The sequence below is a fragment of the Brassica rapa genome, chromosome A08 (assembly GCF_000309985.2).
Source record: "Brassica rapa cultivar Chiifu-401-42 chromosome A08, CAAS_Brap_v3.01, whole genome shotgun sequence".
Lineage (NCBI taxonomy): Eukaryota > Viridiplantae > Streptophyta > Magnoliopsida > Brassicales > Brassicaceae > Brassica > Brassica rapa.
Window position 1 is genome coordinate 526,432 of NC_024802.2, and position 10,945 is coordinate 537,376.

Here is a 10,945-nt window from a genome sequence, read left to right on the forward strand (position 1 = left end):
AAAAATATTAAACATCATAATATTATAATAAATATAAAAATTATATTTATAAAATTATATTTTTTATTTTTTTAAAAAATTATAGAAAATATTTTTATTTTAATAATTTATAATATAAATTAAAATATAATAGATATATTTTAGTATTTCTATTATTTCAGTTTTAAATTTTTATTTTTATTGTTGTATTTATATTTTTTTGAAAAGAAGAAAAAAAATTTAACTTCCCGCAACCGCCTGCAAACGATAGCTGAAACCAGCTTTTGAATTTAAGAGGTTTAGAACGGTTTGAAGCTGTTAAGAGCGGTTTCAATGATTATTGCAAAACACCAACAATCGCTAACAACCGTAAAAGTTGTGTTTGCGGATGGTAGCGGAGAAATCAGTCATGCTCTTAATGACAACATAAATCTCTAGTTTAACAATATAGATTTTATATCGTTAACTAAAACACAAAATAAATTATGATTTCTATACCTTTAGAATTTTAAACTATGCATAAATATAATCTTACACATATAATATTTATGTTTTAAAGTGTAACTTAGAAACACAGTATGATTATTATTCTTCTGCTAGAAATAGAATAACATGGTTTTTTATCTTAACCATTAAATTTAAAAATAATAAGTTGTAATGTTTTTAATAGAAATACTTTACAATGTTTATAATTTTCAATTCAATTAATTTAATTTGTTATAAAATTTAGACTGGACTTGTTAATGGGCAAACTAAATATTTATTTTAATTTTGAATAAAACTATCAAAATGGGCTGTATTTTGAATACAAATTGTTTATCAAAGCCCGTATTTTCTAAATTGGCCCAAGCCCAGTCGATTGTTTGGTTCAGTTTTCAACAGAGCTCCTTTTTCTGTTTTCATGTTTCAAAAAACTTTTCGGTATCACCCAAAAAAGTAAACTCAAATGGCGATTGAAGCAGAGGACACAATTGATAGATAGTTGGCTCCAAGGTGTGCTCATATCCTGTATTTTCTCCGTCGTTGATAGATAATTGGCATCCTAGATTCTACTTAACCAATTTCTTCTTTTTTTTTTTTTAATTTCTTCTGCGTGTGATGTCCGATGGCTTAAAAGGAATGGATCCGTTGAAATCAAAACCGATCTGAGGCATTCACAGAACATATTGGTGTGGACGTTCGATTTAGTATTCAACTAAGAAAAATCTCCAAAGATGTGGGTTCAGATTGCCAGTAAATCGTTTCATTCCATTTTTTTAATCTTTTTTTCTCTTGCAAGGATCTATGAAGATAATATTAGGTGTCTTAATTTTAAAAATATGAATTTTCTGTTAAAATATATTTTTTCCTTTAAATCTAGTTTTTATTTTACCACAGATGTTAGTCCATGATCTCACGAAAAAATCAAAAAACATGTTAACATGTCTAAGTATTTACCTTTTTGTCTACAAATATTATTTCTGAAGTCTCACCAAACCTGGGATTGGATGGTTTCCAGGTATGCACCATTTTGGCGCTTGGATAAGCCACACCGTTTTCTATGGTTTAATATCATCAAGGTAAACAGTTTTTTGCTTGGAAGACATTATATGAAAAAAATAGAAAACAGCATGTTTGCTTTGAGGCTAGATGGCCAATATATATAGGAAACGTAAAGGGTGAGGGTTTAGGATATTCCTATTCAATTTAGTTAGAAAATATAGGCCGTTAGTTTAGGAAAATATCATAGCTCGAGAATCTAGTTTTTTCAAGTTATGGAAAATTATAATTTAGTTGGAAAATTAAAGATTTGAAAAAAGATTAGCATCTACAATATTGATATGTTCAAGATATGGAACTATAACGATTGGTTGGATATCTATAGTTTAGTATTTTCGATATAGGTTTGGTTTAAAATGTTGCGCCTTTTTTGGTTATTGATCTGGTTATTTGCAACTACAATATATTGCACAGCTGTTAATCCCGTTTAATTCTCAAAATTTGGGGATTTGTTATTCATTTTTTTAATATACCGGCATTTAAACCCAATAGTTATCCCTACATATGACTGACATTTTGTAAAAATTAATAATTTAATTAATAAAATAAACAAATAATTATTTGGGGTTTAGGGGTTCGTTTGTAGCTTCATACTGTACATCTAAAAATTGAAGCTTCCAAATCTATGAACACGAATGTTATATATACTTGAAGTTTATTATCGATTGCAATACAAATGTATGGTTGAAGTTAATGATTGTAATTAAAACATTGAATTACATATTAATAGATAAAACATTTGTATTGAATAATGTAAGTTTTAATTTTGAAACCTGCTGAATCCAAAGTTGTAAGTTTTAATTTTGAAACCTGCAGAATCCAAAGTTCGTGAGGAGAACACAGAAATTTAAATGTTCAAGTGTCAGTGCTGATGGAACATGATGAATTAAATTTCAATATACAATTTTCTGAACATATAAAGTTAACAAAAAAGGTGTATTTAATCTTTTTTGATGGCTACGATCGAAGGAAGGAGTTTGATATGTATTCTAGAGTTGTTGAATTTGTTAACGTCGTATAGTTTTGGTGTAGATAAATAGATATATTAATTGAGTAAAATGAAAGGAAAAAGATCAAAAATAGTTCCTGTTGAATTAAAAGGAGTAGTGAATATATGTAAAAAAAATCATAGACTAAAAATATTTCAATGGCAGAGATTTGTAAATATTTCAAAACTCCAAGGGGATCTCAAAAAAGGCCCTTCAGTTTTAATAATATTGATAGTTTAACCATTATTAGTTTTTGTGAAGTTTGCTTTTATGTTTTTATATGGTTTAGTTAATGGTATATATTTTGGCCTTTTTGCATTAAAAAGTTAATTGCTAGTGATATTTTAATTTTGCATAAATAATAGTTTGGACACTAGAAATGATCCATTATAAATTAGTTTTATTTTCAAAGCATACAAGAACAATCTATTCTAAGCAATTTCATATATAAATGTTTTCATAAATGTGTGAAAGTTTTTTGGAGTTGGCGGTTTAATCAGATATAGTTTAACCATTATTAGTTTTTGTAAAGTTTGGTTTATGTTTTTTTTTTGGCATGGATTTGTTAATGATATATGATATTTTGGCCATTTTCTTTAAAAAAATGTTACTGCTAGTGACATTTTGATTTTCAATAAAGAATAGTTTGGACACCAGAAGAATGATCCATTAGAAACCAGTTTTTGTGAGTAATTGGATACTTTTTTCTAAAAATAATTATTACTACCATAGAAAATTCTTATATCTTGTGATCTTCTTCTCTCTTATTATCACAATAACTTATAATTTCTTAATGACGACCTTTCATCAATTTTGTCCATGTTTTGAATCAATATAGCAGTCATTAAAAAAAAACTTTGGATATTATTTTTCAGTTACAATTGTTTATTAGATTTGAAACTTGTAAACTTAGGAAGAAAGTATTGAGAACGTGTTGTTGTATTCAGTACTCACAATGAGAATATATACAAGACAAAGAGATCTTCACAATAGATCCTTAGTTATCAACATCTACGTATATTCTATATTCTCTAACAACTCTTATACGACCTTATCTCGACTCCAGCGAAGCTTACTCCTCAAGTAATACCAGACCGGACAGAACCAAACCGTACCAACACTAACACTCCCCCTCAAGTAGGTGAATGGAGATTACGTACACCTAACTTGGATAGCAAGTAGTTAAACACAGGACCTCCCAAGGCCTTTGTCATGATGTCTGCTAGCTGCTCTGTAGTGCGCACATGCCTGGTCACAATCAGTCGATCCTGTATTGCATCTCGAACACTATGGCAATCAGACTCTATATGTTTCGTACGTTCATGAAACACAGGGTTGTTTGCAATATACAAGGCTGATTTGCTGTCACAGAACATCTCCATTGGCCACTTATGTTGCACTCCCATGTCGTTCAATAGTCTTTTCAACCATTTGAGCTCTCGCAACGCAGCAGCCATCGATCTGTATTCTGCTTCAGCAGATGAATGAGAGACTGTGTCCTGCTTCTTAGTTTTCCAGGAGATTGGAGAGTTCCCGAGCAGAGTGATGAAGGAAGACAATGATCGCCTCGTATTGGGGCAAGCAGCCCAGTCCGCGTCGCAGAATATACGAAGACGAAGATCACTCGCAGCGTTCAGCATAATTCCTTGTCCGGGGCATCCCTTTAAGTATCTCATCACTCGTACCACTGCATCCCAATGTGCTTCTCTTGGTTTGTGCATGACCTGCGAGAGCACATGGATAGCATAACTGAGCTCAGGTCTCGTAATGGAAAGGTACACAAGCTTTCCCACAAATCGTCTAAACCGTGCAGGATTCGTGTAGAACGCCCCCTTATCTGACAGTAACTTATGGTTCTGTTCCATAGGAGTCGAAACTGGTTTACATCCGAGCATCCCTGCTTCTGCAACAATGTCTAAGGCATACTTCCTCTGAGACAAAAACATTCCTTCAGGTCCCCTTGCGATTTCAATTCCCAGAAAATACTTAGCTCTTCCTAAATCCTTCATCTTGAAACACTCATTCAGGTACACCTTGAACTTGCTCATCATCGTTGAATCATTTCCAGTCAAGATCAAGTCATCAACATAGATGAGCACTCGCAGCGAGTTGTCTCCTTTGATATATGTAAACAATGAGTAGTCAGAGTAGGATTGCTTAAACCCAAACTTCTTTAATGCCGTCGTCAACTTTGCGAACCAACATCTCGGCGCCTGCTTCAGACCATAGAGAGATTTCCTTAGCCTGCACACTTTTCCTGGTGTGGTCGCTTGAAATCCAGGAGGCATCTGCATGTACACTTCTTCTTTCAAATCCCCGTGGAGGAACGCGTTATGTACATCCATCTGGTGCACTTCCCAGTTCTTAGCCGCAGCCACTTCCAACAAGGTTCGCACCATAGTTAACTTTGCTACCGGGGCAAACGTCTCGTCGTAGTCTTCTCCCTCTACCTGTCTGTTTCCACACACCACCAAACGCGCCTTTGGTCTCTCTATAGTTCCGTCGGCGTTGTATTTGTATTTATAAATCCACATACATGCTAGCGCCTTCTTTTCTCTAGGAAGCTTCATCACATCCCAAGTTCCTTGTTCTTCAAGTGCTGTTACTTCTACTGACATGGCTTATTTGAAGTTGGGATCCAACATAGCTTCTTTAAAACTTTTCGGTTCTGTTCCCTCTGTGATGACTGCGAGGAACACTTGATGTTTCTGTGAAAACATAGCATCAGTAACATATGCGGAGAGTGGATAGGACGTTTTACCTTGAACCGAGTCGGAGGACCTTGATGGAGTTGTTGCAGGTGAGATTGGAGTGGCGTTATGTTTATCGACGAGGCATTGTGCGTTGTATGTCACATAGTCCTTGAGTTTCACCGAAGGTTGTGACACGCGATGTCCTCTCCCCAGCAACTGTTCCTCTTGAACAGGTTCTGTAACTCCGATTTCAGCTATAGGAACTGCAGGTACTACTTTCTCTGTCTCAGTACCCAGTTCTGCTACTCTTTCTCCCACCGTCAATACTCCAGATGTCTCAGACGGTTCGACCACTGCATCACTAACACTCCCCCTTGATTCTACGACCAGTGGTTCTTCATGTAACACTCCCTGATCATAGAAGATAGGTAGCTCGTCGCTTCCAAGTGGTTCATCGTGTTCATCAAGGTATGGGAATGTGTCCTCTTGGAACACGACGTCACGAGACACAAAGAACTCGTGGCTCTCCAGATCATAGAGCCTCCAACCTCGCTTCCTGTATGGATATCCAACCATGATGCACCTCCGACTTCTTTCCTTGAACTTATCTTTATCTCTAGACATCTTGTGCGCGAAGCACAAGCAACCGAACACCTTGATGTCATCATAGTTTGGTGCCTTGCTGTACAAGCACTCATAAGGTGTCTTCCCATGTAGTAAGCTGGAAGGTGTTCTGTTAATGACGTGAGCTGCAGCAAGAATACATTCGCCCCAGAACTTGATGGGGAGACTCGCTTGAAACATTAACGATCTCGCGACATTGAGAATGTGTCGATGCTTCCTCTCAACTCGACCATTCTGCTGTGGAGTGGCAACACACGACGTCTGATGGATAATGCCATTGCTCGCGAAGTACTTAGACAAGCAGACAAATTCAGTACCATTGTCGCTCCTCACTGTCTGCACTGAGCGACCAAACTGTCTTTGAACCAGTGCGCAGAAATTTGGCAAAATCGTCTTGACCTCAGTCTTCTCAAGTAGTAGATGTATCCACACAGCCCTCGAGAAGTCATCGACGATTGTAAGGAAGTACACTGCACCGCAGGAAGATTGTTTGCGATAGGGACCCCATAGATCAACATGTATTAACTCAAATGGCACTGAAGCTTTATTAAAACTCTCGGAAAACACCCCGCGAGTTTGTTTTGATTTAAAACAAATGTCACAACCACCAAACTTTTCTTTATTGTCTAAAACACCAGAAACAAAAGGCAAATTTCCTAAAACACCAAATGCAGGATGTCCTAATCTCCGATGCCACAGCGTCTTGTCCTCAGCGGCTTTGATTCTGTGTTCTCGTGCCATAGTAACATCTCGATAAACATAAACGCCATCCCGTTCTTCACCGGCTCCAATCAGGGTCCTCGTAAAACGGTCCTGCAACACACACAGAGTGTCAGTAAAGACAGCAAGACATCCGGTTTGCTTAAGCAACTTAGCAACCGATAACAGTGTGCAATTCAGATTAGGCACAAACATAACATTCATCAACGTAATCTTGTCTGAGAGCCTAAGAGAACCACTCTTTGACGCGAGAACTTGACTACCATCTGCGAAGCTCACAGGGCAGTTCACAATATTAACAGTTTCAGTAAGCAGAGAGAGATCACCAGTCATATGGTGAGATGCCCCGGTGTCGAGGATCACCTCACCGGTCTGCTGCTTACCATTCAACTTGTCAGGAATCGGTGAGCTCTTTTGCTGCTCAAGAAGAGAAGTTAGAGAGGCCCACTGTTCGTTGGTGAGTCCAGGAACACCAGCGCTGCTCGTTGCTTGAGCTGCATTAGCCTTTGCCTGACCACGGCCTCGCCCTCTTCCTCTGTTGCGTCCACCACGCTCGCTGTTCTGACTGCGTTCTGTCCACCACTCCGGGAACCCGACAATCTGCCAGCAATCCTTCTTGTCGTGTCCAGACCTTCTACAATGAGAACATACCAACGAGCTACCACGACTGCGAGCCACTGCTGCAATCAAACCACTCATAGACGCACTGTCGCCAGCACCTCCGTCTGATTTCGCCATGAACCCGACTGCGTCTTGTTTAGGTTCAACTCTGGACGACACCAGACGTCTCTCTTCCCTTATCACTCGCTGATAAACAGAGTTGAGATCTGGTAAGGGCTCCATGCCAATGATGTTCGTACACACGTTACCAAAACGAGCATCATCTAGTCCCATTAGGAACGTGTGCACTTTCTCCTCTTCATACTCTGCAACGAACTTCTCTGAGGCCCCGCAAGTACATTGTGGGATTGGTTTGTATCTGAGAAGCTCCTCCCACTTGAGCACCAAGCGACCAAAGTATTCCATAACACTGGAACCGTATTGTCTACAAGCCGCTAACTCTGCCCTCAGTTGATGTACTCGAACCGCATTCCCGACGGAGAATTTCCTCTTCAGATCATCCCACATCTTGTACGCATCAGGCGTGAACGTCACGGTTGAACGGATCGTGGGCGAGATGGAAGCCCTTATCCAACCCACAATCATTGAATTTACAGTCTTCCACTGCTCAGCTTCTGCCGGCTTCTCCGACTCACTCGGCATAGTCAGAGATCCATCGATGAATCCTGTTTTACGCTTGGCATGCAGCGCGTTCTCCAGCTCCGACGACCACTCGGCATAGTTCTCTCCTGTCAACGAGACTGGAGAGATGGAGACACCAGGATTATCTGAATGTGACAGAAAGTAAGGTGAGGACATACTGCTCCCACCACTGACGCTTGCAACTGCAAGATCTTTTGACATGATATTTTTTTCTCAACAATTTCTTCTACTGGATCTAGCACTGCTCTGATACCATGTAAACTTAGGAAGAAAGTATTGAGAACGTGTTGTTGTATTCAGTACTCACAATGAGAATATATACAAGACAAAGAGATCTTCACAATAGATCCTTAGTTATCAACATCTACGTATATTCTATATTCTCTAACAACTCTTATACGACCTTATCTCGACTCCAGCGAAGCTTACTCCTCAAGTAATACCAGACCGGACAGAACCAAACCGTACCAACACTAACAAAACTTGTGAACATTTATATATAAAAGGATGCTAATTTTTATCATGGAGCAGATGCAATTTTTTCTTCAATCAATTAATGTGAATTTTGAAGAGTGAATATGGTGAAAAATACTTCAATATACATACTTTATTTTTTCTTCAATACATACTTTGTTCTAAGCTGTTGTTTTACATATTTTTGAATCTTTATTTTAGAGAATATAGATTATGGATTGCTATGTGGGAGGTGAAACACTTTTTCCTCTTTGGATTTGTTTGAACATAATTTTTGATGTTTTTTTGTTTTACTCTATTTTCTTAGTTGCATTAAGATATTATTGTTCATAATATTTACTTTAGTTTCTTCAAGCCCACGGGCTGCTGGTGAAGCTTGTTGGTTATGGTGGGACGGGTCTGGGCCTTGTCACTGACACTGAACCGTAGTTTTAGTGATCATTCGTTTTTTTTTCTATATTTACATGAGAAAACTAGATTAGGCTAAGTGATTCATGCTAACGTTATTTTAAAAGCTATGATTTATAAACAAAAAATAGCATACTAACACCTTGTGTTTTTGACAACACCTTACTAACAACATTACGATTTACTAAATGATCTTAACTTACTACATTTGTTATGTCTCATACAAGAATGCACTTTTGTGGAAACAAAAAAGCACTAGCGTACACAAGAGCAAGTAACAACAAGATTAAAAGCTACGCTTTCGTTATTAAAATCTCAATACCCATTACAAGTTTGCACTCACTTACATGCATAAATCATATGCATGCACATGCATATATAAATTTAGATGTAACTATTTAACATAAATTAAAGCAGAAGAACGTAACATTAAATAAAGGAGGAAGACGTGAAAGAAGGGATAATGAAGAGAAGATGAGAGAAGAGAGCAAATATTAAAAGCTCAACAGCCAACCAACTCTTCTTCTCTCCAGTACTCTTCACTTGTTCAGCTTTTCCTCCTCCAGTCCCATCTTTATATACATACACAAAGAAAAACATTTACAGAGTCAGTAAATTTGATAAGCAGTAATTAAGCACACCATCTTTATTGATTCATATGTATTGAATTATTGATCATGGGATTAGCTCAATGGTGTGCTTAATTAGATAGTAATGTTGATTAGATTAACTTAAAAGAGATGGACTAATTACTTGAGCAAATTTAATTGATTTTAGTTACCTTTAACATTATGTGAAGGAGATGTGGAGTTGGTCTTTCCTTCATATTCAATCCTTCCTAAGCTCTCAAACTCTTTAGCCAGTGTCGAGTTTGGAGATAAATGCAGAAGCGCTTTCCCATAAAATCAAATGCAAACAAGTTTAAAATAAATAAAAATTCGTGATTCAGTAAACAAAGAAGCAAATCTATATCATTAAATACCATCAATTGTCGTTCCATACCGTATAATAACAACTGAAGAAATAATAATAATACAGTACTATTTAACAATCTAAAATATTATAAAATCATACATTAATAATTGTATGTGATCTCCAAAATAAAGACTAATAATTAAAACAGACTAAAAGTTCTAGTATCTACGGCTTATATATATATATATATATTATTATTTTTATTTTTTTGATAAAAAAAAAGCTGTAGATACTAGAACTACTTTCATTTCCATATGGTATAACAACTAAACTAATAAGGGAAAGAAGAATAAAAAAACTCGCAGTTTAGTATGAGAAAGGAACATTCCCCAAAAAGAAAACAACTAAACTAAAACGAAGAATACTTCAAATAACTAATAACTGAAATAAGACTGTCCATTGTACTAGGAATCACCTGCTTAGTATACGTACATGATCTCCAAAATCAAATTTAAAAAAAAAACAAAAAAGAAGAGAATGAGACTTACAAATACACTTGGTGATGTTAGGAGCTGTAATATGACAAAGGGTGGGAATATGAGCAGCTAGTGTTGCGTTAAACTTGAGGCCAAGATTAGGATCATCTTTGTCTTTGACCAATATGCAAACACACTTCTCACTCTTTGTTATAACCTGATCAAAACCACCACAACAATCTTTTGTTGGAGCCTTTGCGTTTCCTCCCACGTATGGGAGACATGGTGAGAGTGCTATCAACTGGTCCGTACACTCTTCTCTGTCTTGATCCAGATCTGAGCTTCCAAACCCTACCAACATGGAGGTTATCACGATGGTTATGATCATTAGGGTTCTAGTTGATTTCTCCATGGTTCGATGTTGTGATCTTTTATGATCTCTCTTTCTCTATATATAGATATATGTATCTGTTGATTGGTCGTCACTTTTTAGCTAGATAGAATGGTGTGATCGTGTGTATATATATATATATATATATATACACATACATACTATCTAAGTGTCAATGTATTGGTTGGGTGATGAGAATTTATTACATTTTCACATTTATAGTTGTGTCAAGATAAATAATTTTTAAACGTGTAATATTATATACTACTAGTATATTGTAGGAGTGTTGATTAATTATGGCTTACGACAACTTTTCAAAAGAATCAACTAATTCATTGGGGAGATAACTAATAAAAAAAACATCATCAATTGAAACTTAATTATATCAAGAAAGCGGAATTTTTTTTTCTAAAAAAAATAGTTAGTATTTTGTTTGTTAGTTAGTTTGGCTTCAGTGACACAATTTATTTCCAG

The 10,945-nt window shown here is 36.4% G+C and overlaps 1 protein-coding gene across 1 annotated transcript; it reads right to left on the reverse strand.

Moving 5' to 3' along the window:
* Positions 1-8,971: 8,971 nt before the first annotated feature.
* On the reverse strand, positions 8,972-10,577 carry LOC103832599 (protein YLS3). Its single transcript, XM_009108643.3, has 3 exons — positions 10,153-10,577; positions 9,471-9,581; positions 8,972-9,261 (listed from the first exon to the last, which is right to left on the reverse strand). The coding sequence occupies exons 1-3, from the start codon at positions 10,490-10,492 to the stop codon at positions 9,119-9,121; spliced, it is 594 nt and encodes a 197-aa protein (XP_009106891.1). The 5' UTR covers positions 10,493-10,577; the 3' UTR covers positions 8,972-9,118.
* Positions 10,578-10,945: the final 368 nt, after the last annotated feature.

Coding starts and splice junctions, on each gene's coding strand:
- LOC103832599 (XM_009108643.3), bottom strand. CDS start 10,492: ATGGAGAAATCAACTAGAACCCTAATGATCATAACCATCGTGATAACC. Junction 9,582..10,152: donor TAACATCACCAAGTGTATTT/GTAAGTCTCATT, acceptor TTTATGGGAAAG/CGCTTCTGCATTTATCTCCA. Junction 9,262..9,470: donor TCCTTCACATAATGTTAAAG/GTAACTAAAATC, acceptor ATGTATATAAAG/ATGGGACTGGAGGAGGAAAA.